Genomic DNA, 24,948 nt, shown 5'->3' with positions numbered 1-24,948 from the left:
TTTGAGCCGGGACACCCTGCGGCTACAGGATGCGACGCACTCATGGATGATGAGAATGGACGGCCATCAAACAACGTGCGTGTTGGAGATAAAGCGGTGGTAGGCTTGATCAAGTTTGCTGTTAAAATCAAGCACTTCTGCATATATACATCAGAATTCTGTGGAAAAACTAAAGGGAAGAGGAAATAGATTTGCTGGAGCACAAAGATGAATTGAGAATATACTAAAAATAAACTTCCTCATTGATTAACATCTACTGCCTTTAAATAGGCTTTACAGAGCTATAAATAAAGAAGAACATGGCATACAGGATGTAAACAGAACTAAGAACATGGGTAGATCATGGACTGATTGTGTCCAATTTTTTTGCAAAGACTAAGTAAACAAAAACTCATAATTTGTCACCTGGATAACAGAAATAAACATGGGGTTAGTTCTTCTCAAAATGGGGTGAATCTGCATAACTAACTCTTAAAATTTTGCAGCACTCATCCAACACCCCCTCTTGATGCAAAATCAGTCACGCCAAGCTTCTTCCTTAGGTAGACGAACTTGTCATATGGTAGTGGCTTGGTCAGAATGTCGGCAACCTGTTCATGTGTTGAGCAGTGCTGGAGCTTTACAGTACCTTCAGCTGTAGCTTCTCTAATGAAGTGATAACGAATTCCTATATGCTTTGATCACCCATGGAAGACTGGATTTTTTGTCATCAAAATAGTTGACTTATTGTCGCAGAAGATTGTGGTAGCTTGCTTTTGATCTTGATGAATATCTTCAAGGATCCTTCGTAGCCAAATTGCTTGACATGTTGCTGATGTCGTAGCTATGTATTCTGCTTCTGATGAAGATAATGCCACGGTGTCTTGCTTTCTTGTCAACCAGGATATTACTCCAGATCCGAGACTGAAACAGTTGCCTGAAGTGCTCCTTCTATCATCGAATGAACCTACCCAGTCACTATCAGTAAAACCTACAAGTTCAAAGTTAGTTACAGGAGAGTACCAAATTCCATAATCAATTGTCTCATGTATATAGCTGAGGATTCGTTTCACCACTCCCAAATGATGCTTGGACGGACTATGCATGAATCTGGAGATCAAATTGACTGAAAACATGATATCAGGCAGAGAGTGTGTCAAATACATCAATCCTCCAACTACCTTCCTGAAATATACTTCATTAACTTTCTCAGTTCCATCATCTAGTCTGAGTTTCTCATTTGCATTGATTGATATGCTGCAACCTTTGCAATTCTGCATGATAAACTTCTTTAACATATTGTAAGTATATTTCTCCTGTGAAAGAAAAATCTCATTTTCTGATTGACAAATTTGAAGACCCAAGAAATAGTGCAATAGTCCTAAATCAGTCATCTCAAATTCCTTCATCATTCTTTTCTTGAATTCTTCTACAAGAGTATATGATGAACCCGAATAGATCATATCATCCACATATAAGCAAACAACAAGAAATTCTTTACCTCTCACTTTGATGTAGAGAGTGGGTTCATTTACACTTCTTTGGAATCCATCTTGCTGAAAGAGGGTATCAATTCGACTGTACCACGCTCTTGGCACTTGTTTTAGCCCATACAATATCTTTCTCAATTTATATACTTTCTCTTCCATACCTGCAATCACAAACCTTTCTGGCTGCTCTACAAAGATTATTTCTTCAAGAATACCATTTAAAAATGCAGATTTTACATCAAATTGGTACACTAGCCATTTCATTTGTGCAGCATAAGCCAAAATAGTCCTAACAATTTTAAATCTTACAACAGGTGAGAATGTTTCATTAAAATCAATACCTGGTAGCTGTGAATAGCCTTTTGCGACCAATCTGGCTTTATGCCTTTGCACTCTTCCATCTGCCCCATGCTTTGTCTTAAAGATCCACTTCAAGCCAATTACATCTTTATCTTGCGGTAAGTCTACTAATTTTCATGTTTGGTTCTTCTCTATAGCTGTCATTTCCTCATTCATTGCTGTTCTCCATTCCTCCTTTTGATTGGCTTCTTCAAAACATGATGGTTCTAATAAAGCAAGTGCAAAATCACAACTTTCATAAATTTCTCTTAATGATCTTACATTTTGTGAAGAAGTTCTGTATATGTTCTCTAATTGCTGCATCTCTCTGGGAGAACTTCTTGAATTTGAAGTAGAGGGACTGCCACTTATAGTCATTATAGGGAGTTTTTCTATTTCAGGTTTCATCTCCACTTCTATGAACTTAGGAGAATTCTGCTCAACTTTATTCAATTCATAGCAGCTATGTTCATCAAAAACAACTCCCTACTTATGATTAGTTTTTTTGCAACATGATCAAATAACCGGTATCCCTTAGTCTCATTAATGTATCCCACAAAAATACATTTAACACTTTTCTTATCAAGTTTATGTCTATCATCAGGACTGATATGAGCATATGCAACTAAACCAAAAACTTTTAAGTGACTTGAGGTTTTTTTCCACTCCATGCTTCATATGGGATTTGATTTAGAACAGCTTTTGTTGGAGATCGGTTCAAAAGATAAATTGCTATTGCAACACCTTCAGCCCAATAGGAATTTGGAAGAGCTTTTGCTTGCAGCATGCTCCTTGTCATCTCAACTATAGTTCTATTCTTTCTCTCTGCCACTCCATTCTGTTCGAGTGTGTAGCTTGCTGTTAATTGCCTGTGAATACCATGAGTTTGACAATATGAAGTAAATTGATTAGAAAAAAATTCTCCTCCTCTATCAGTTCGCAATGTTTTAATGATATAGTCGGACTGCTTCTCAACAAACTTCTTAAATAGCAGAAACTTAGAAAAAGCTTCAAATTTGAACTTCAAAAAATACACCCAATTCATTCTGCTAAAATCATCAACAAATAGAAAGAAGTACTTACAGCCACTTAATGAAGAAGTTCTCATTGGTCCACAGATATCTGCATGGACCAACTCAAGTGGTGCCTTAGCTCTCCAAGACTTTTTGATTGAAAAATTTGCCCTGTGTTGCTTCCCATAGATGCATCCTTCACATGCATGATCAATATTCTCAATGTTGGATAGTCCATAAACCATATTTTTCTGCTTTAGCAACTTCAAACCATTAACATATAAATGACCGTACCTCATATGCCATAACCAAGAATCAGTTTTAGAGCTAGCCATAAGTGCATAATCATCAATACAAGAGAAATTCACAGGAAACATCTTATTTGCTGTCATTTCAATTGTCATCATAGTGAGGCCAGATTTCTGATCAAGTATTTCACAAGTATTTTCATGGAATATAACTAGATATCCTTTGTGAGCTAATTGTCCAATGCTTAGAAGATTATGAGCTAAACCAGGAATGTAAAGAACATCTGAGATTTGTTTCTCATTATCTGATTTAGTCTTCACAATAATTGTTCCTTTTCCAGCAGTTTGAACGTACTTCCCATCACCAAGTTGAACCTGTACATTCATTGATTCATCTATGCTTTTAAAGAGACTCCATAAACCTGTCATATGGTTGCTGCATCCACTGTCTAGTAGCCAAACATCATCTATACTCTCTTTTGCATTTAGACAAGTGAGAAAAATATTGTTATCAACTTCTTTCTCTTCACTAATATTAGCTTGGTGATTAGCCTTTTTCCAACAATCTTTTTCTATATGACCATACTTCTTACAGAAATAGCATTGAACATTAGCATGATAATTACCTCTTTCATTGTGATTGCCTCTTTGATCATAACCAGACCTTCCTCTACCTCTTCCTCTTCTTCTTTCTCTGTAACCACCTCTTCCACGGTAGGAACCTCTACCACGACCTCTGTTTGTATGAGTTTCAGATGTCTTAGCTTTTCCAGCATTCTCTATAATTTCTAGCTTTGATGCAAGAGCCTGTTCAACACTTTTCTCTGCTGACCTGTTGAGCCTTTCCTTATGAGCTAATAAAGATCCTATTAGTTGAGTGAGAGAATAAGTAGAGAGATCCTTACTTTCTTCAATAGCTGCAACTATATTATCAAACTTAGTTGGCAAACTTCTTAACACTTTCTCAATAACTTTTTGTTCAGAAATTTCTTCTCCAAGGGATCTTAATTGACCAATTAAAATAGTAACCTTTAAAAAAAATTCATCCACAGATTCACCATCCTTCATTCTTAGGTTTTCAAACTCACGCCGAAAAGTTTGGAGTTTTACAGCAGTTACCTTTTCAGTTCCTTGATACTCCTTCAATATATTCCAGGCTTCTTTTGTTGAACTCGCTCCAGCAATTCTTGGAAAGATGGAGTCAGTAACTGCTTATTGTATTGCTACAAATGCCTTAGCATCCTTCTTTCTGTTGTCCTTGAGCTCATTCCTTTGAGCAGGAGTCAATCTTCCCTCTTCTTTTGTTGGCTCTGCATAACCATTTTCAACCATATCCCATAAATCTAATAAAATGAAAAACTGACGCATCTTAATATTCCAGGATTCATATGCTCGCCCATTAAAAATAGGAATCAATGGATTCATACCATTAGTATTTGCCATGTCTTACTTTAAGAGACTTTTCAACAAACAAATGGTGTGCAGACTTTATCAGAGAAATTTCTGTAGAATCACCTTGCCTTAGGAAGCCCTCTGCGTTGAGTCTTCTCCTCTTGATGATCTCCAACCTAGCTCTGATACCACTGTTGGAGCTGAAGCAATGGTGGGCTTGATCAAGTTTGCTGCTGAAATCAAGAACTTCTGCACATATACATCAGAATTCTGTGGAAAAACTAAAGGAAAGAGGAAATAGATTTGCTGGAGCACAAAGATGAATTGAAAATACACTAAAAATAAACTCCCTCATTGATTAACATCTACTGCCTTTAAATAGGCTTTACAGAGCTATAAATAAAGAAGAACATGACATGCAGGATGAAAACAGAACTAAGAACATGGGTAGATCATGGACTGATTGTGTCCAGTTTTTTTGCAAAGACTAAGTAAACACAAACTCATAATTTGCCACTTGGATAACAGAAATAAATATGGGATTAGTTCTTCTCAAAATGGGATGAATCTGCATAACTAACTCCTGAAATTTTGCAGCACTCATCCAACAGTGCATTGATGCGGGCCATGTCATACATATGTACAACATGTATTATTTGATGGCCGTTCAATTTCTGATGGCCGTCATTTACAAATGCACTGCATTCTACGGTGCCATGCGCATAACATAGAGGATTTTTTACGCTTTTTGTGTACGTGTGATCTTAATTAACGCATGAGCTACTGATGGTAAAATACAAAAACACCAAAAAAAACAAAGGTGTATATTGCAGACTTTGGTTATGCCATATAGGGCCTATTAGTTAGAGGTAAACATTAATAAAATAATAAAATTATATGACAAAATAATTATAAATGAAATCTAAAAATACTTTATAAGTAACAAACTGAACATTAGGAGAACCTGCATGGAGACGTGCCAGCATTGTCCTAAGAGTCATGGCCTTATGCTTTGGTTCTGATCAACTCCTTCAATTGTCCAAAATCAATACTTCGAAAGTATACAAATATGAGAAAATAAAAGGCAAGAAATTTAGTAGAATTATAGAATTAGTTGGGAAGTGAAGAGAGAGAGAGAGAGAGAGAGAAGAGGACAGAAAAGGAGAGCTGGAGCTCTCTATTGCAAGGGGAGAGAGAGAGATAGTTCTGATTTGCGTTGTAAAAACTGGGCCATGGCCTTTGTATATAGCGATCACGACTAACCTAGCCATAATATCCACTCCAATGGCTAGCCTAATAAATCTTGCATGATCAAGGGAATTTAAAAACCAGAGTAAATACCACATAATTCTAGAATATATAAGTCAAGACAGTAATTAAAAGCAAAAGATAGGATCGTAAAAGCATGGTCAACCTGTTCTGCACTTATGAGCCGTTTATCTAGCAAAATGCATGTGCATGCGGATGCATAGAGCAGCCCAAAAGGCCCAAATATCCAATTCGCCGAGAAGTATCAAATGCAATTTGTCTCACATCAATTTTTCCAATACATGACTGAAGTAATTTGTTGAGGTAGATGAGGAATGAAGGTTTACATGATTACACTTTTCCGACTATAAAAAATCAGAAAATATTAAATAATTAAATATTATCTAGCATTCCCCTATAAAAGTTCAAGTACTAAAATTGAAACACCAATACATATTATCTTTTCTTAGCAACTATACTGTGAAATAAATGAGTTGTCACATGGACTTAACCTTACTTAGTATTGACTATATCATTTAAGGAGCTATAATAGAATTTTAACAACTCACTCTTATAGTATAAATCAAGTAACGTGTTTCAAAGAATATTAGTGCTACCATTTCGTCCACTAATAACTTGATTTTCATGAGAGTTCATAGGTTGGCCTAGACCTAAGGTCACCATCTTCACAACTACTCTCATATAGGCATGTCCTTTAGGGATGCTTGTGACTTGGTATCCTGTAGACAATCTGCTTTGAAACCATTAGGAGTGCAATGCAATCATAGAAAATTATCTTGAGCATTTATCAATATAGGAATGAGGCAGAGACATACCCTTGGTATACTCATATGCTCAAATTAATGCTCTAACTTGGCCATTTAATTAACATCATATGTACCACATTGAACTTTTTTTATTGGATCTCCAGTCATAACAGTCGGATATCTAATCTCAACGATAACTCCATGAAATTGTCGTTTACTTGAAAAATCCCAAAGATATTACCAAAAACAAAAAGATAACTAATAATAGATTTGATATCAAGAGAATTGATCATCTAGTTAATATCACTAAAATTCTCGACCTTTTCAAGGTAGCTTGTGTAAAGAATAGAATAATCCTGATTCCTTCAAGAAATGAAGCATCCTTTTTAAAGATAATATAATCAGAATGATCAAAATTACTGTTATTTCTAATTAACCATCATATAGCTTAAATAATATCAAAATATTATTACTATTTTTGATTGACCATCATACAGCTCAAGTAATATCAAATCTTCTTATGCTATTTATAGGGATGGAATCGGACTGAGACGAGCCATGCTCCTACTCGAGCTTGGTAGTAAAAATTAATATTAGCTAACATGTCAAGTCTATTTTATTATCGGATTTAGATTGGGGAATGCACACCTAAAATATCTAAAGGTTGATACAAAAACATTTATATTTAATTCAGCAAAGTCATGTGGTCATGATATTTTCCAACACATCGTTCACCAATCAAAATGTTTCTGTATGTCACATTCCCTGACTCTTGATTGTGGATTCTAAAGCATCGCATGCCCCAAACAGTAGTGTGGTTAGTTATGGCATAATCACCGCCCGCTAAATGATACCCCGAAGCATTATACGGCATTGGTCACGTGCGAGCCACGTGGCAAACAGGAGCAAAAGATAAAAGGGCTCCGTTTGCGTGGACAACCCGTCGCCGCTCCTCCTGAGACCCCCCAAGCTCCGGCCAAGCAGCCATCGCCGCCGCCGCCGCCGCCGCCGCCGCCGCCGCCGCCCCCGCCCAGAAAGAGAAGAGAGAAGAAGATGCCGGGCCCCGTCGTCCAAGGAGAAGAAGAGCAACTTCTCTCCTCCCTCAAAGAAGAGGAACAACAACAACAAGAGCAGCAGCAGCAGCAGGTCTTCTACCATCACAATACCACTTGCTTCTCTTCGTCTCTTAGTCACCGGAATAAAACTAGAACATGGATTGATTTATTTTCGTTTCGCCTTTACAGGACGATGCCCCCGTCATCGAGGACGTCAAGGAGGACGAAGACGATGACGAGGATGACGACGACGATGACGAAGCCCAAGGTCCCCTTTCTTTCTTCTCCTCCTTCTGATATTTTTCTTTTCTTTATTGGTGCCATTCTGTATTTCTTCTGTCTGCTTTCCACGTAAAACCCTAGTATTTTGCATGCCTGCTATTCGTCGCTGAAGACTGCATAGCTGTTTTTCGTAATCTGACAGAAAATGGTCGCTTAGGTTGTGTTTATTTCGCCGCTAGAATTGGAATGGATTGGAATGGAATGGTATATTAGGAATTGGGAATTGGAATTGGAATTTGAATCCTATGGCAGAGTAGGGATTGGGTTTTGGGGTATTGGGCATTCCCAATTGGAGTGGGACTCCCCCCAACCAAATGGCTGGAAGAAGAGTCACTCATTCCCAAATCCAACTTCCCTCAACTAAACATGCCCTTAGTGTTTTTTGTGGCTGTTGACCCCATGTATAACTCTTTGGGGAGTCTTGAACGGTTTCAAGAAGAGGAAGAATGGAACAGACAATTGTGTTTCAGTTGGGACTTGAGTTATTATTAATTCTGCTATACCAAATTTACTTGTTGCTTGTGGCCAAGGAGGTGATGGATACACATTTTTGGTGCGTTTGATTCGCGGCCAGAATCAGAATTGGAATGGTCATATTCCCCCACGTATTGAGAGTTTAAATTGGATTTTGAGAGATTAAAACATTCCCATTCCTCCTTGGAATCAGAATAGGAATGGAACTCTCTCCGACCAAACAGCTGGAATAGAAGTTACTCATTTCCATTCTTATTTCAAAGCCTAACTCCCTCCAACCAAACATACCCTTTATGGAATTGATACGGAAAAGACATGTGCGTCTTTTCATTCCACCAACTAGTGCTTTGAGAACCCTCTTATAGCCACTTACCATCACCTCAAGATAAATTAGTAACACCATCACTTATTTTTTAATTATGTCCATTGATTTGTTACATATGTATATTGAATTTTCTTATGATTTATTACCTATGAAGCATGAGTGATTACATTGTGTATGTACATAAATATGTTTCTGTTTTTTGTGTGATTTGAGTGTTCTGTTAGCACACCACCTGATTTATATAGATAGAAATGACAACAAATGCTTGAATTCCTGTTATAACTCTCAAGGCATGAAGCTTTACAAAGACACTTTAATAGCTGTCTAATAAGGACCCATTTGGTGAAGGATCCAAGTACAATGTCTCCTTGATCATAAATTGATAAAGGAAAAAGCCTAATAATATTTAATTTTTAAACAGCTCAACCCAACTAGGCAATCTATTACACGTCTCCTGCCCCATGTTGGAAACCTATACATAATCGATCGGTAAGGGCATTCAGGATACTCTTATTGGATGAGTTTTCATTTCCATCACAAACCTTCTTTGCTTAAAACTTGTTGATTTGTTGACTTTTTTAAGATTTTGCCCTTCATAAATACCAAACTTTGTTGGGATTTGGATCTTAACATTGCATGGATTATAACACTTTGTCCTCTTATCTCGTTTTTGTCCATCTTCATTGATGTAAACTCTCATATTGTCAGCGTGGGTTGTTGTCATTGGCTATTCATGCACCATGGTGTGCAAGATTTCCCAACTTTACTCTCCATGCTTTCTTGCTCACACTCTATTGGTTGCAAATTGCAGCTGGACTCCTGGACTCTTGATGTGAGATCTTCTCCATGCAGGATCATAATTCAAACCATGGCTTGGAACCTTAATTTCAATTTTGGTTTCTGCTAGACCAAAAGTTCCTGTTTTTAACAGTTTTAGGAGAAACAGAAAAGCGAAAAGAAAAAAAGAGGACTAGTAACCATAAGTTTTAGAAGAAGAAACAACAAGGGAAAGAAAGACAAGGAAAAGCTGATAACTATGATAGATATTTGTTCCTTGTTGATCGCATGTTGCGTGTAAGTGACTTCGTGTCTTTGCGGATATATGAACTAGTTTGCACCCCAAAATGTATGCTTTATGATTTGCAACTTAAAGTGTCATCACTCACATCACAGGAAATTGTGGAAGTGTAATTTCCAAAGCATTTTTTAGGGGAATCATGAGGCTTTTTGGGAAGTAACCTTATTCACTGCACAACCGGAGCAAGAGATCATTTTAGATGCTTAGGGATAGCCACTAATTTCGGAAGATGTCTTTAATGATGTTGAATAACTCAGTTCTTGTTTTGGCACAAGTTTAAGACTTTTGAACAATTTCATTAGTCGCATGCTCCTTCCAGACTCAACGAGTATGTTTATGTATGAGTCCTTGTTTGGATAATTCAGGGATTTCAATTGCATGGGCTCCTTTCCTGTTGGTCCTTCAAATGCTGTGAAACATATTTACTTAGGCTGCTCAAAAGTTTGAGTCATGATGTTCTGTTTGGTGCTGTCTTAGTGACATGGAGTAAGAAAAATTTTCAATTGTCTGTGGCTGAAGTTCAAAATTTGAACTAACACAAATAACCTGATCTAATATGTTTTGATTAAAAAAGTGGCTGGAAATGGGGAATTGGTTTCATCTTTTGAAATGGCTTCCTTTTGATCCTCAATCCCGCCTAGTAGCCCAAGCTATTTCACTACATCACCAAAAGTGCATCTTAAGCTACCGTCCAAACTTTATGTAATATGTCCAATTACATGTTCAAATAGTAGCCTCCTGTGGTAGTTTGCCAGCTGTTATGCTCCGCAGTTTCCTTCTTTGCCTTGTGCCCTGTGATCATCAGAAGAATGATGAACTTCAGTATCAGTACTCTACTATTATTTAAGGTATATTAATTGATTACCTTTTTGTACAAGTCCAGCTTGCAGAATTCTTCTGTCAATCATCTTTACCTGACAAGATACTGGCAATTCTTTGCCTATAAAAAAGACATGGTTTGTGACTGAAAGTTTATTATATGATCTGATTAGTAATAAATCACATGTTCGCATTTTGTGATATCTTTTTCTTGCTTTTCTCTGGAAGTATCTTTTCCTTTGATCTCCACACAGGTGAACAAGGAGCAGGTGCAAATGATAGCTCCAAGCAGAGCAGGAGCGAGAAAAAGAGCCGCAAGGCAATGCAGAAGCTTGGGATGAAGCCTGTTACAGGTGTCAGTAGGGTTACCATTAAGAGAACCAAAAATGTAAGTAAATATCAACTCCTTCCAGAGTCTAATAAAATTTAAACTGGTTGGTGCTATAAACAACATGCACTTGTTCACATTCACAGGCATCGACAAAAATTAATATGCATGCATGCATGATGACTTGTAACTAATTAAGGTTCAGTGATATAATGAATGAGGAGCTTGTAGCATCCAACCAAATCTGCCTATTTTTGACACTGGGTGAAGAGTTCACACGTGAACCATCAAATTGGCCGGTAGGAACCTCTAACTGGTGTGGAATTTTAATATACATTTGAATTGATGCTCCTTTGGGTAGCTTCAAAGCTGATATTATGTTACACAATTTAGTGAAACACTGCCACATTTTTCGTCAGTGATACTAGGAGGATAAAAAGTGGCATATTGTCAAAACTATACAAAGTAGTATTTTTTGAGAAGAACTCTACAATGTAGTAATGAGAACATTAGATTAGCGTTTTTTGTTTATTCCATAAAATGAGAATATTGGGAATATGATGTTAATTATATGGGAATTATGTAAAGAATTGCATTAAGACGACAAAAGAATTGTGACAAGCAAATACTAAATGCCAGAAAATTATCATTTTAAGAAGAGGTACCACAAGATCATGAGCAAGGCATATTTTCGATGGCATGCTCCTTTAGACAAATATTGCCATTTGCATCCGGCCACAATCACTTATGTTTTGCTTGTCTACTTTAGATCTTGTTCATCATATCAAAACCTGATGTCTTCAAGAGCCCAAACTCCGAAACATATATCATATTTGGTGAGGCAAAAATAGAGGACTTGAGCTCCCAGCTACAAACACAGGCTGCCCAGCAGTTCAGGATGCCGGACCTCAGCAATGTTATGGCCAAGCCAGATGTGTCTGCTGCTGCACCAGCTGATGAGGATGAGGAGGAAATAGATGAGACTGGAGTGGAGCCTCGTGACATTGATCTTGTTATGACACAGGCTAGCGTGTCTAGAGGGAAGGCTGTTAAGGCTCTGAAGTCCCACAATGGAGATATCGTCAGTGCTATCATGGAGCTCACTGCCTAATTTGTCTTACCCCTTTAGGTTCATTTCTGGTTGATGTCTTGTTAAAGTTTACTGCATTTCCATCAGCATTGTGTCGGATACTAATGCGTAGCGTAAAATTAGTTGGTTTTGAAGTGACATTTTTCAAGTTGTCTAAGTTGTGCCCCATCGGGGTCCATGGAAACACTCCCATTATGGCATTCTTTTCACCTTAGATCATAATCTTTTCTTTTACTAATCATGCTTTAAGATGTTTATTGATGGGGTTTAGTCTTTCAGAAAAGACTGTCGCATGCCCTTCACTACCTAAAACATCCATTCGAACAGTCACCTACGATTTGACTCCACGGAAATGAAAATTTAGCAATGATGGGGAGAGAGAGGAAACAACTTCAGCCAAGCATGTAACTGGTTCATTCAAGTCCAGATTTGCCCATTTATTTGTTCAATTCATTTTAGATTTGGAACTATTGAATAAAAGGATGGAAGGATCATTCACAAGGCTTAATCTCTGTTATGTTCCTTCCGTTGCCCCTGAAGAGCGCAACACCTAGCACATAACATGGGCACCACCTGGACAAAGAGGATGGAGTTTTCTTTGCTTCCTCTGGACCTTTTTAAGTAAGAGAAAATGGGTACGCATGTCCTTGAGGCGTTAATTAACCTGGGGTAAGGCCATGTAGGAAGAGGTCCCTTACTAAGGCGTGAATCTTTGCTAAGGGGAATGGAAATAGGAGGTTATGTCGGATCATAGATGGGAGGAGGCAGGGAAAAGAAATAGGACAAGTGTTTGGGAATGATGCTGCTTGTCTTCATGTTGTGCAAATGAGGTCCCCTGTTACGCATTAAAATAGATAGTACTACGGAACAGACCTTGTAACTTTTTGCTATGTCAGCAATATGAACCATGACCCCACAATGGAAAGGAGAAAAACCTATAAATAAATAGACAGCACAAGGATATAGTACATAATAAGAAAGACGGTGCAAGGGGGGAATAAAAAAGAAAATCGGGTCTCATGTTCTTCTCTGAGTTCTGGATAATTTTACCGTCCTGGAAAAGATAAAAGCCATATCTCTTGACGACAAACAAACCACAAGATGGCAACTAAAACTATTTGTTGTCTCTAAAAGGATACAACTTAATATACATACAGGAATATAGCATCTATTCATTTAAGCACGTCATTTAGACTCTCAAGATGATAAAGTTCATACACATTTCACTTGAAATAAAATTTCTTTAACAGGTACCTTCATCCTATGATATCCTCAAAATGGTACCAGACCGCATCTTGTCACCTGAAGGGAGATGTATAGAGTCTGGAGACATCGATATCATCTGAAGTAGGCTTGAATTGGAGAATGTCTCTTCCAATACAGGCTCTGTCCCACTACTGCTGCCCACATTTTCTTTTACAATACGTAAAAGTTCCTGCATCACTCCAACCATACAAGGCCCACCACCTTCCTTACTTGATAAGCACCGAACAGCAAGCCCTGCAACCCTTTCTATTTGTTCACGTTGGATTTGTGATTGCTCACTAAATCCAATGCATGGATCTACAATCTCATGAAACCTTTTTTCGTTTATCTTAGGCAAGACCTGCTCTGAAAGATCATAATGCTTTGAACCCATGATTAGTTCCAATAAAAGGAGACCAAAGTTGAAGACAGCATCTGAATCATAACTGGCTACATATGAGCAGGAACCATTTCCCAGTCCAGGGTTCAGGAAATTAAAACCAGCGATTTTAGCAGAGTAATCAATATCTAAAAAGATCTCACTGGATTTGAGGTCTTGAAGGTAGATTGGAGTAGAAATCTCATGCTGCAAATATGCAAGAGCACATGCAACTTCAGTAGCAATATTAATTCTAAAATACCAGCTAAGACAATTGCCTCTTTCTCGCTGCAAATGTTCATCAAGCGTCCCATTTGAAAAATACTCATGAACAAGAAGTAGCGTGCTGTTCGAATCAAAACAAAATCCAATAACTCGGGCAATATTTCTGTGAGAAATTTGAGACAGAAGCTCTACTCTCTCCAATATCTCCTGGAGGCATTGTTGGGTATCGCATTTTACCTTTTGCACTGCCACAAGAGATCCATCATTAAGTACTCCAGTATGGACCGTTCCATCAACACAAACAAACTTCTGATTTTCTTCAAAACCCTTGGTGGCTTCTTTCAGCTCTTGATATGTAAATTGCCGTGTGTTGCATGCCTTTCCAAGGATCCTTGGGAGACAGAACGGGTCAAGATCCCACATGGTTGCCTTGATGGGCTGTCTCAAGATAAAACAGAATGCAATTGTGGCAGCTAGAAAGAAAGCGGAAACAAGCACACCTGTTTGGAATCAATAACTTAGATTAAATAAAGAAAAAATTACAACAAAAAGCAGATTTGATTTTCAGGTTTCTCAGGGTGTAGGCTTAACCAACTGATTCTGAAACCAAACCAAATTAGAAATGCTGCAAGCTAGATTTGGAGGAAGAAAACATTAAGCAACAATTGTAGGGAAAAAAAGAAAATGATAAAAAAAACAGCATTAAGCCAACCCTATAGAAAACAGAATGCAATTGTTGCTGCTAGAAAGAATACAAAAACCTATTTGAAGTGTCATTAAATTGTCCCATATCAATGAATCACACACACACACACACACACACACACACACACACACACACATATATATATATATATATATATATATATCCAAATACGTCTAAATCTTTCTGACAGTAGAACAAGGCCACATATGTGAATTTCCAGCAAATGGCTTATCAACGAGGTTGCAAATTAGTTACAAACTGGAACACAAATGGAAATAGCAGGAATTACTGTGATTACAACCAGTAAAGTGAGAAAGCTAGAACATATATGCACCAAAATTAAGATGGATGAAAGATTGCATACCAATTAGAATAGCAACTCGCTTTCTGCAAAACTTTCCCTTACAGCAATCTTTGCCATCATTTGGTTGTCCATCGTCAGTACAAGCTGTGCAAAACAAGATTCAAGCAATGCATAACATGAAGACCATGCATTAAACAAATATTTTCTCTAATTTTTTGCTAAATGCTTTTTGTCAAAACATGTATTCATCGTAAAATAAATTAAAACTGAGGTTCGTATGATTGTCATGAATGTGTGACCAAGAGTCTAAGCATGTAGCTAAATAGATATCCAAATTTAAGATTTCTTTGGTGAAATCATTATACACACTTGACACCTTGATGACATGCGTCAAACAAGCAATTCCACTAAAGAAGCATGGTTTCTTTGAACAAAACCAAAAATAATAATAATAATAAAATATCCTTTAGGATTTCATTCCATGCTACCAAAAGGAGGTTTTGGCCAAACCTAACATATTTTTAGGGCCTGCTTGGATATTCCTACAAAACTGAGCTGAAAATTCTGTAAAATTCGTAGATTAGGCCATCCATTTAAGCATGGCTCTATCAACTAAAAACCTCATCTGGAAGGAAAAAAAAAAAAAAGGATCTGCATGGATCTTTTTCCTTTTTCCCTGCAACCCAAGGCTGGATTTGGGCAGGCCCTTAGAAGATACGAGTTAGATATGCCAACGGGCTCGATTCCTATGGAATTTTCAGTCCAATTCTGTAGGACTATCCAAACATGACCTTAACATATTTTCCTCTTTTCTATCAGTTAAAGAAGTAGAATATTGATTGTAATTGATAGATCACACCTTTTGGAATAATTTTTGCAAAACTGAACTCAATGCAAAGATTTAAAAGCATTTGATCATTGTTTTTTCTTTAAAAAAAAATGTAAAGCTAATTTAGTGGGAACACCATTCTATATTTCATAAAAGTCATAAACTTCTGATTGTATTTTAAGTATTATTTTATAATTTTAAACATTTTAAAATCAAATTTCATTCTTATTGGCTACCATTTAAAGCCATTCTTTTAGATTTCTTAATCAAGATGATAAATTGGATAGTTAAACAATACTAACATGACTTAATTATAATGTGTTGCTACTATATTCTGAAAAAATAATGTTTTATCACTAAGACAACCGGTGCCCCTCTTTTTCTCTCTCAAGATGGGATGTCAAGGAGAGCAAGTTTGTGGCTAGATCGATGTACAGGTGTGCCACCGGTGTCCAAACCAAAAAGCTTGACAATAATGAGTTCCACTGCCTCAACCTTCAAGGACTTTCACTACATGAGCGCCACCTTCCCAAGAAAGGAAGTGGTAACTATGGAGGTGCACTAAGAACTACGAAATATAAGTTAAAGGATAAATAAAAGTAAAGAAGGATAAATGGAAGATAAAATGGAAATATTGATCATTCAATTGGCAAAAGGCTCTCTTTTAAAATTACAGCTTAGTACATATGCATGTTCTCATTAGTCGTTTAACAATTGTCAATCTCCCATATTGACACCTATCTTTTCTGGTTACTAACACTTCATCCACTTTCTCCTGACAGTTAGCACCATCACTTCTAATTGTTTCTCCACTTTTTATGCCTTAGCGTTTCAGGAACCATCTCCACACGTCATCCTCCCAAGCTTCCCCTGTATCAGACCGATATCTGAGTATAGAACTTGATCAGCCTTTTAAATCAATATCCAGCCTTTTAGGTAGGTTGTACTCACAATTGCCTATATCAATGCATTCTTTGGGACACAACCTGCATCTCAAATAGTCAGTCGGCCTGCTTTGATCAGCTCCTCTTAAATGCTACTTGGCTAGTCTCATGTGGCTACACAAATTTTTAATTACCTTTCAGCTTTCCTCAAAAGTAACCACATGGCACCATCTTAGTCAATATTTATGTCCCTGGTGGGATCATGATATAAACAATCCTAGTCGACACTTTACTCTAGTTAATAGCCTCCACGCTCATCTTATTAAAGCCTAAACGCTTTTTTATTGCTAATGTTAGAGCCTCTCATTATTTCTTTGTTTCTAGCACCGCCATATGACTGCTATCTAAACGGCCTTTGGACTTCCACTATAGGTTGGGATGTGGTGTAAACAACATAGTAAAAACTTTCCATGTCTTAGTCTACAAACAAACTGCGTATTATACTCTATAAGAATGTCAAACTAATAGCACATTAGGGTGTCTTTCCACATCTCTACCTTATTTTTCTTTGTGGAACAATATTTACAATTTCTAGTATTCTAGATTGTCATGTCAAAATGTGCATTAGGCAACATATCCATAAAATATGTTGTATTTTTCCTAGTTAGATTTATTTTCTTATTTTTCTCTTATGTAATGCATTTAAGTTAGGTAGAAATGAAATCAAATGGGAAACTTCCAAGACATTTTCTGTGAGACTGAGGATGAGGTTTCATACCTTGATTAATAGCAAATGCACATAATCAAACTTTCTCCTACTTATTTCTCAACCCATCATTAATATTTTACCCGCATCCACCTCATATTTGTATTTCATTGCACTAATATAAAAATCCATACAATGTAACAGAGCATGCAAATTCCTACATATTTTTCCCACAAATAAGAAAGGAGCTTTGATAATTGTAACGCATATCTTCCACTTGTGTACAGTGTTAATTCAATTACACATATTTTCATTACTTTTCCAATCTTTGGTGTTGGATAGAAGGTGACAAAATCTACATCATGGTCTCGATTCTTACAGCATGACCTTGATGAGTGTAAAACAGCATCATTTTGGTCATCATAAAAGCATTTATCTCTAATGCATGGAAAAATCATACAACTGAAATCTCGATACAGAAATGACTGGATCAGTATGCCACTATAGGCACCTAGATTCTAAGCTATAATCTACTTCCCATGCATCTCTCATCCGTCAATTCTCACTAGTTTGAGGAGGCAAGTTATAACCTACTTCACATGCATCTCCCAGCTATCAATTCTGATTAGTTTTTGAGTAGGCCTCCTCCATGTTCCTCAATCTCCAAATTAACACCATATGTTTTGCTCTAGTTCTACTGATCCATATACCCTTACCCTGCTAAGTCTGTTGCCACAATTCCATTTCACCCTCTAACCATGACAATATCACATAATCTAACAATCATATGTGCTACTAAAATACACTATTTCTTGGAAATCTGTTTTTCTCTGAAGAAAACAAGAGTCATCAAACGTCTCTGAAAATAAAATGACAAATAAATAATAACAAGAAGGTGTCAGGGTTGAAAATGTGTCAGATAATACACAATCAATTTAAAATCAGTAAAACTGAAGTCATCACATTTAGAGAAAATTAACAAAGGCATATGATGCACTCAATCGCAAAATCAAACACATGGATTTCCTCCTACCAAAGAAGCAAAAAGATTTCATTCAAATCAAGGAACATTTTACGATCTGTTCTGGATGAAACAGAGTAACTGGACTCTAATTTGTACTATGGACAGACCTAAAAAAGGCTTCATCGACATTCCCCAGTCTGGAAAAGATCATATCTATTTTGTGTGAGCAGAAACTAAAGATGAATAAAAAAAGTTCTGCACCATGAACTTTGTACCACGCACATCACTTAGACCTCGGAAAGTAACGTAAGGACGAGTGAAGAAATAGAGTAAATATAAAAGCAAACGTGAAATTCCGAAATAAAAAGGGATTGAATTTTATCAGAAGAAGAAGAAGAAGACTTGGATCTGGATATTCTTACATTTAAAGCATCCAACTCCTTCAGCAAACCCATCCCCGACGAACCCGGCGCCGCAAGCACACCTCAACCCATCCCGCACCGCCGTCGAATTCACCGCAACCGCCCCCACCGCACACACCTCCCCGCCGTTATACCCCCTCGGCACGGCCCACTCGAGCTCAATCCCCCTCTGGGCCACAGCATCCTCCCCGGACACGGACCGCACTACCCAACTCGAGAACCCCCGGCAACCGAACTCGGCGAACACCGAGAACCCATCCCCCGGCTTCCACACACTGCCATCGGAAAGCGGGTAGCAGCAGCCGAAGTAGCTCCGCTTGCCGTCGCAGCCCCCGGCGACGCCGATCCCGTCGCAACCGGTCTTGCAGACGGAGGAGTCCTCGCAGGCGTAGAGGCGGAGGACATTGTCGGCGGTGACGGCGAAGAAGGGGCTGCGGTCGAAGACGGAGGAGGAGCGGTTGACGTTGGAGTACCAGGGGTCACATGAGGAGGTGGAGTTGGGGGAGTAGTCGAGTAGGAGGGACCCGGAGGGGAGGAAGTCGATGACGCGGAGGTCGGTGGAGCCGAGAGTGAGGAAGAGGGCGGATGGGGTGGAGTCAGTGGAGCAGAAGAGGCGGAAGGAGTCGATGGGGGGCCGCAGGAGGAGTTAAGGTGAAAGGGGAAGGGGATGGGGAGGTGACCGCACCGCTCGCCGCATTTGTTAGGGAAAAGGGCTTGGGGAAAGGCGAAAGGGAGGAAGGGGAGGAGGAGGAGAAGGAGGAAGGAACAAGGCATGGCGAGAGTGGGGAAGCAATGCCATGGAGAGAGGGGAGGGAGGAACTTTTAGTAGAGAGGGGAGACCGGGATCCGTACGGGGAGGGGGTCGTTGGGAGGTGGTGACGGGAACGGGTTTCGGGGACGGGGGCGGAGGAACGAGGCCTGGGAGAGCGCGAGCGAGGCGGGGGCATGTCGGGGGGATAGTTTTTTAAGTTTGAATGGTGGAATACGGTAAGTCGGTGGAGCGGGACAAAGAGTATGTACAGGTGATCTGATTTCATGATGTTGACACGTGGATTTTTCCTTTTATAATCGAGGTATCACCTCCATTGGGTTGCTCGTGCCTTGGTCTAAGTTACTAGTAACGCCGTATTCTCCAATTAACGGACCTGCTTTGAAGCTATTAGTTTGTGTTATAACTTTATAATCCCAGAAAAGAGAAAAAAAAAAAAAAAACTCTCAGCACCCGGAGAATTTAGTTGAGAATAAAATAATCTGTTCTCGCAGTGCCCGTATTGTTGAGAATAAAGGATGCAAAAAAAAAAAGATATAAAGCGGTGTTGTTCGTGCAGAGCTCTTTTTTGCTGATTGAAAATGAGTCCTGCTTCGTTTATGAAACGAAACGGAGGGCTCGGTTGTCCAACCGTGGTCAGTCATGGTGGGACCATCATTGAACAAGTCGCACACGACCGCTGCTTCATATACCATGGAGGGCTTATTCAATCATCGCTATCATGACATTCACTGTAGCTTGTGATTGAATAACAGGTCGCTTTGATTCATGTGAGGATTGGAGAAGATTCGGAATTTCGGACTGATAAAATATTTTGAATTTTGATATTTTTAATAAAAATGTGAGAATGAATCATGACTGTTGATTTTAGAACTTAATGGTGCGGATTTCCTATCAGAACAGATAGCATTTCTTATCATAGTTTTAATTTTCTCCCTATCTTGCGTCCTTCCCACCCGGCATGCTCCGTGCCGGCATCTCAGTGGATGTGGCGATTGATGGGACAGGATTGCATATTTCACACGAAGGAAGAATTCACCTTCCTCCGCACAAATCACCATTGGATCAAGCAACGGTGGCTTCAATATATTCACAGGTGGATGAATGGAAATATTGGAGAGCTTTGAGATCTACGTGGAGCAAGATATAAGTGACGATGTTGCAAAAAAATATCGATCATTCTTTTACGTAAAAGATATAATCTAAAATCGTGATTGGCTGGGTTCATCTCAACATCAATGGCATTGCAATAACATTATCATTGGTCCTACAGGAGTTGGCACAACATTCAAAGGCACAATCTTGTTGTGGATGGCCTTAAAGTTGAAAGAGCCTTCATGATAGAAGGAGGAAGAAATATTGTTGACCGCTGAAAATGATGGTGCTATAGATTGAGAGGTTCATCTAGGAGTCTCTCTATACTTGTGCAGCATCTCATCGAGTATATTTGGAAATCCCTATTCTCGAATCTTCTTAAGATCAACTTCAAAGATAGTGTGGCCGATAGCAGAGGTGAAGCCATTTTGTAATATGGGGTCCTAACTCTGAACTCATTGTTGTCAATGGAACCTACCTCTTTGAGTTCATTGTTCCTTATGCGGAGCTACGGATGGCCTAGGAGGGTATTACACATGAGCGGCTAGTTTTTAAGGTTGACCACTTGATTGTAGAGGGGGACTCTACCATGATAATGGGCTGGTTGCAAAGGTGGGCGGGCAAGATCTATTTGTGTGCACCCACCCATTATTGATATTTGGAGACTTTTGGGGGGACGTGTCTTCATGGGCATCAGACATATCTAGTGAGAGGGAAATAGTACTGCAAATTAGATCATCAATTTTATTAACGCTTGTTCAGGAGGTATCCTCTGGATGGATGCTGCTATTCTGCCTCAGTCTGAGATATTCTTTTTTCTGATCTTATTGGTTGTATTCATACTCATGTTGTGTAAGTAATCTGTCCTATCAAGAGAGAGAGAGGTGGTGCTATAAATTAAGGATAGATACAGATGAGGATGAGGGATCCACACATCATCGAGCTTAATGTCAATCGAGAAGTTTTGATCATATAGAGCCAATGCCGATAATGACAATCCAAGAGCTCACATTAATGACTATGAGCCCACAAGACTAGCATTGCCAGGAGAGCAGAGGTGAAGACTTAGAACTTAATGATGATGAAGGCATCAATAGTGATATTGTTGAATAATGATAATACTGTTGAGGGTGGAGAACTTATTAGTTAGACCGAGTCTACCAGCTTAATGATAGATTGGTCCTATCCACATATCAGATTAAAAAGGGAGAAAAAGGGGGCAAAGGACCCGCTTGCCCCTACCTTCATCACTAACAAAAACCTAAAATGAAAAGGGCCCACTCCTCAATTCCATTGCACTATCATTCTTCGGCTTCATGTGCTATCGACATCCTCTCGAGCCCCCCTCTCCGATCAATCATGAGTAGATCTATCAAAATCGTAAGCTAGCTCTTCTGCTAGTGTCCTCAATGTCTCCACTAGCATCGATTCCCTTGGCCACTGTGATCGCTTCCTCAGATTGAAAAACAAGCTAATGCCTTCTATCATTATCACCAGAGAGAGCTTGCCACCCTCCGCTTCCATGTCCTCAAGATTGCTAGCGAGACCAACATCATAGATGACATTGTCATATTTGCTCGTTGGTTGCAGCACAGTATGTCCATTCTCATTGGTAGTGATGTGGCAACTAATGCAACTCTTCGCCAGCTAGTAGCACTATTTGAGATTGTCGTCACCCTCCACAACTGCTTCAAGATCCTCTCCCTATCCAAGGCCTTCCACCTAGCACCCTCGCCGTCAAGTGCCACTGAATGGACCATCTACTCACTGCCAGACAAAGGCGGGTTCCATCAGGCCTAGGGATGGTGATTGTCACCCCATTCACTGATGCCGTCTACAAGCAACTGTCGCTCGAGGATAAGGAAGTAAAGGAGATGGCAGCGGTGCCACTGAGGAAGAGGAAAAAGAGAGAGTAGAGTGCATTTGAATTTTGTTTCTCTCTCTTTTTTACTTAATAGGTTGGCTGACGTGGATCCCTTATGGATATTTATATTATGTGGTGCTTCCTAATAGGATTGGTTTATTATTAAGCTGGTAGACCTGATCTAACTAATAACTTATTTTGTTGGCAAGGGCGAAGACATTAGCTATATTGCTATCTCACGTTGAAGACATTGAGAATGTCGAGAAGTTATGATATAAACTCGATATACTAGCTCAGCTATAAATCGGACGTATAATATCTTATCATGTATTCATAAAAATAAAATATTTTTTAAAAAATAAACTTTCCTTCTATATCCATATCTCTCCTCTCAAAAATCCAACCTACCTCCAAATCCAATTGCCACTCTCCCCATTTCTTTGCTCCCTTTGCACGGCTACGCAGGGTGGGGTGGAGTATTGCTAGTGGGGGTCGGTCACAACCAATCTTCATCTTTATCAAGATATCAATCTCATCAATGTAGTCATCAATAGTGCCATCGAAGATGTCGTTATTGACATTGTTGAAGAAGGGGACAAAATCAGAGGAAAAGATTATGGAAAAGAGATTGGAGGTGGAATGGTTGGGGTGGTAGGGGAGGATGGAGTAGAGTTTAAAGCTAAGGGAGAAAAGAGAGGAGGAGAGGTAGGAGTGGAGATGAAGAGGTAGAGGAGGAGTGCAGTGCGGTGATGATGGTTGAGCAAATGCTATAGGTGGCAAAGAGACGGGCCATGTCGATCATTAGGATCATATGGTCGAGCTCACTAAGGAGAAGAAGAGTATATAGAGAGAGTCGGAGTAGCCCATAAGAGGTGGTATTGGCACTTAGCTTCAAGTGAGGCAAAAGGAGAATGGAATGGGAAGAGTGGTGATAAGAGATGTTGAGAAAAAAGACATGGGATATGTAAGTAAGGTTTTTTTTTTTTTTTTTAAATTATTATTTATGGATGCATAATAGGATATAGTAGACTTGGTCTATAACTGAGTTGGTAGATCAGATTTACCTAGTAATTTCTCAAAAATGGTAAATTGGTGAATGAGGTAGCCATAGTGGGTGTTCGGAACGATGCTAGCTTAACGATATACCGAACCAATAAGTTCATGCATGCTACATATCCATAAATAAAATAATAAAAAAATCAACTAAGTCCCGATTGATTGAAGGATTGTGATGGGATGGCATTGTCGCAGATAGTACAAGCAAATATAATTATGTTATCATTATGAGCCGAAAATAAGGATGACAATTAATCACTCGATCCAAACTTGAAAATTGATGACCTCGAGCAGCTCGAGTCCGAGTTGCTCTCCAAGACTTCGCCCATGACTAGCATGTCCTCCTCCATCTCCAACTTCACTGGCATTTGGTAAAAGACCAAGGATCTTGCTGATGTTGTCATCAGGAGACTATCAATGGAGACAACAACGGTGATGGGGATGAGAAAGAACTTATGGAGGAATAGTGATGGAGGAGGCGGTGGTAGCCGGAGGGGGGTTCCACACCATGGATTGAGGATTAGAGAGTTGGAGGCAGAGAGGGGGGGAGGGGAACAGGAGCAGCAAAGAAGGGAAGGGTCGACATTGGAGGAGCCGATGGACTAAGGGCTCACAATGCAAGCATTGATGGTTGGCTTGAGGAAGATGTTGGTTGTGGACGAGGATAAGTACTGTAGCTAGGAGGCTCACAAGCTATGATTCAGATAGCCATCACTCCTGGGAGTTCGATCAATGCTAATGCTATTATCTTCACTACTTATAGCCATGAAAACATACCTTCGTCATTGATCCTCTTCTCCTACAATGGAAGGAAGAAGCTAAGCGCTTAGCTTTCTTTTTTTCTTTATGTTGAGGTTGTTAAAATATGTAGAATATAATTTTTTATCGCGTTTGGGTTGTATATTTTACATGAAAGAATGATTTTTTTTTTTATGACTTCGACTGCTGTGTCACATGATGGTTACTTCAAAAGCTATGCAAGTCGATGGATGAAAAATTTAGAAGACTTTATGGGTGCATTTGGTTGAGGATAATTTAGCACGAAAAAGTGAATCTCATGTCAAGTTATCATATTTGATATAAAAAGTGGAACAGAGAGATGGTAAAAAAATTGGTGTCCCATATTTATTTTTTAATGAGAGAAAGTCAAACGAATACCATGGGAGAGTTGATATTTGATAAATTTTTGAGTGATGGTAATTCATACTTGACAAAAATATCCCTAATTAAAACTGCATATATAATTATTAAATTTGTTCCAATATCTTTCCAAATGCATGTAATAAACAGTTTTTTTAAAAAAATTAAGATGAGCATAGTATTATATAAAGGACTATGTGATTATAGTCATTATATAAAAATTAATTGGACATGACAGTGCTTTTTTATATTAAAAAATTATTTTATATTTAAAAATATTTTTATAAATTTAGTTATATTTTTATGTAGATTTATCTCAAACGAAACGTAGCAATCTTTTTCCAGTATTATTTTTTAAAATATTTTTTTTATCAATTAAATATAATAAAAATTATTTTTTATAATTTTTTTAAATAAATAATTTTTAAAAATT

General features: G+C 38.5%; 3 protein-coding genes across 3 annotated transcripts; 2 read left to right on the top strand and 1 right to left on the bottom strand.

Moving 5' to 3' along the window:
* The first annotated feature begins 7,400 nt into the window (after window positions 1–7,400).
* On the top strand, window positions 7,401–12,141 carry LOC105043252 (nascent polypeptide-associated complex subunit alpha-like protein 2). Its single transcript, XM_010920726.3, has 4 exons — window positions 7,401–7,622; window positions 7,721–7,799; window positions 10,764–10,897; window positions 11,607–12,141. The coding sequence occupies exons 1-4, from the start codon at window positions 7,530–7,532 to the stop codon at window positions 11,946–11,948; spliced, it is 648 nt and encodes a 215-aa protein (XP_010919028.1). The 5' UTR covers window positions 7,401–7,529; the 3' UTR covers window positions 11,949–12,141.
* Window positions 12,142–13,006: 865 nt separating this feature from the next.
* LOC105043259 (probably inactive receptor-like protein kinase At2g46850) lies at window positions 13,007–19,537 on the bottom strand. The gene is given in 4 exon segments (XM_010920738.4): window positions 13,007–14,276; window positions 14,847–14,930; window positions 18,592–19,212; window positions 19,215–19,537. Coding segments are annotated over 4 exon segments (1,944 nt in total). The 5' UTR covers window positions 19,366–19,537; the 3' UTR covers window positions 13,007–13,188.
* Window positions 19,538–20,321: 784 nt separating this feature from the next.
* LOC140857274 (AT-hook motif nuclear-localized protein 23-like) lies at window positions 20,322–22,255 on the top strand. Its single transcript, XM_073256050.1, has 2 exons — window positions 20,322–20,456; window positions 21,953–22,255. Exons 1-2 carry the CDS (start codon window positions 20,322–20,324, stop codon window positions 22,253–22,255), a joined length of 438 nt encoding a protein of 145 aa, XP_073112151.1.
* The last annotated feature ends 2,693 nt before the right edge of the window (window positions 22,256–24,948 follow it).

The sequence above is a fragment of the Elaeis guineensis genome, chromosome 4, assembly GCF_000442705.2.
Source record: "Elaeis guineensis isolate ETL-2024a chromosome 4, EG11, whole genome shotgun sequence".
In the NCBI taxonomy this organism is placed as follows: Eukaryota; Viridiplantae; Streptophyta; class Magnoliopsida; order Arecales; family Arecaceae; genus Elaeis; species Elaeis guineensis.
The sequence above is the reverse complement of the archived record's forward strand: the minus strand, read 5'-3'. Positions and strand labels throughout refer to the sequence as shown.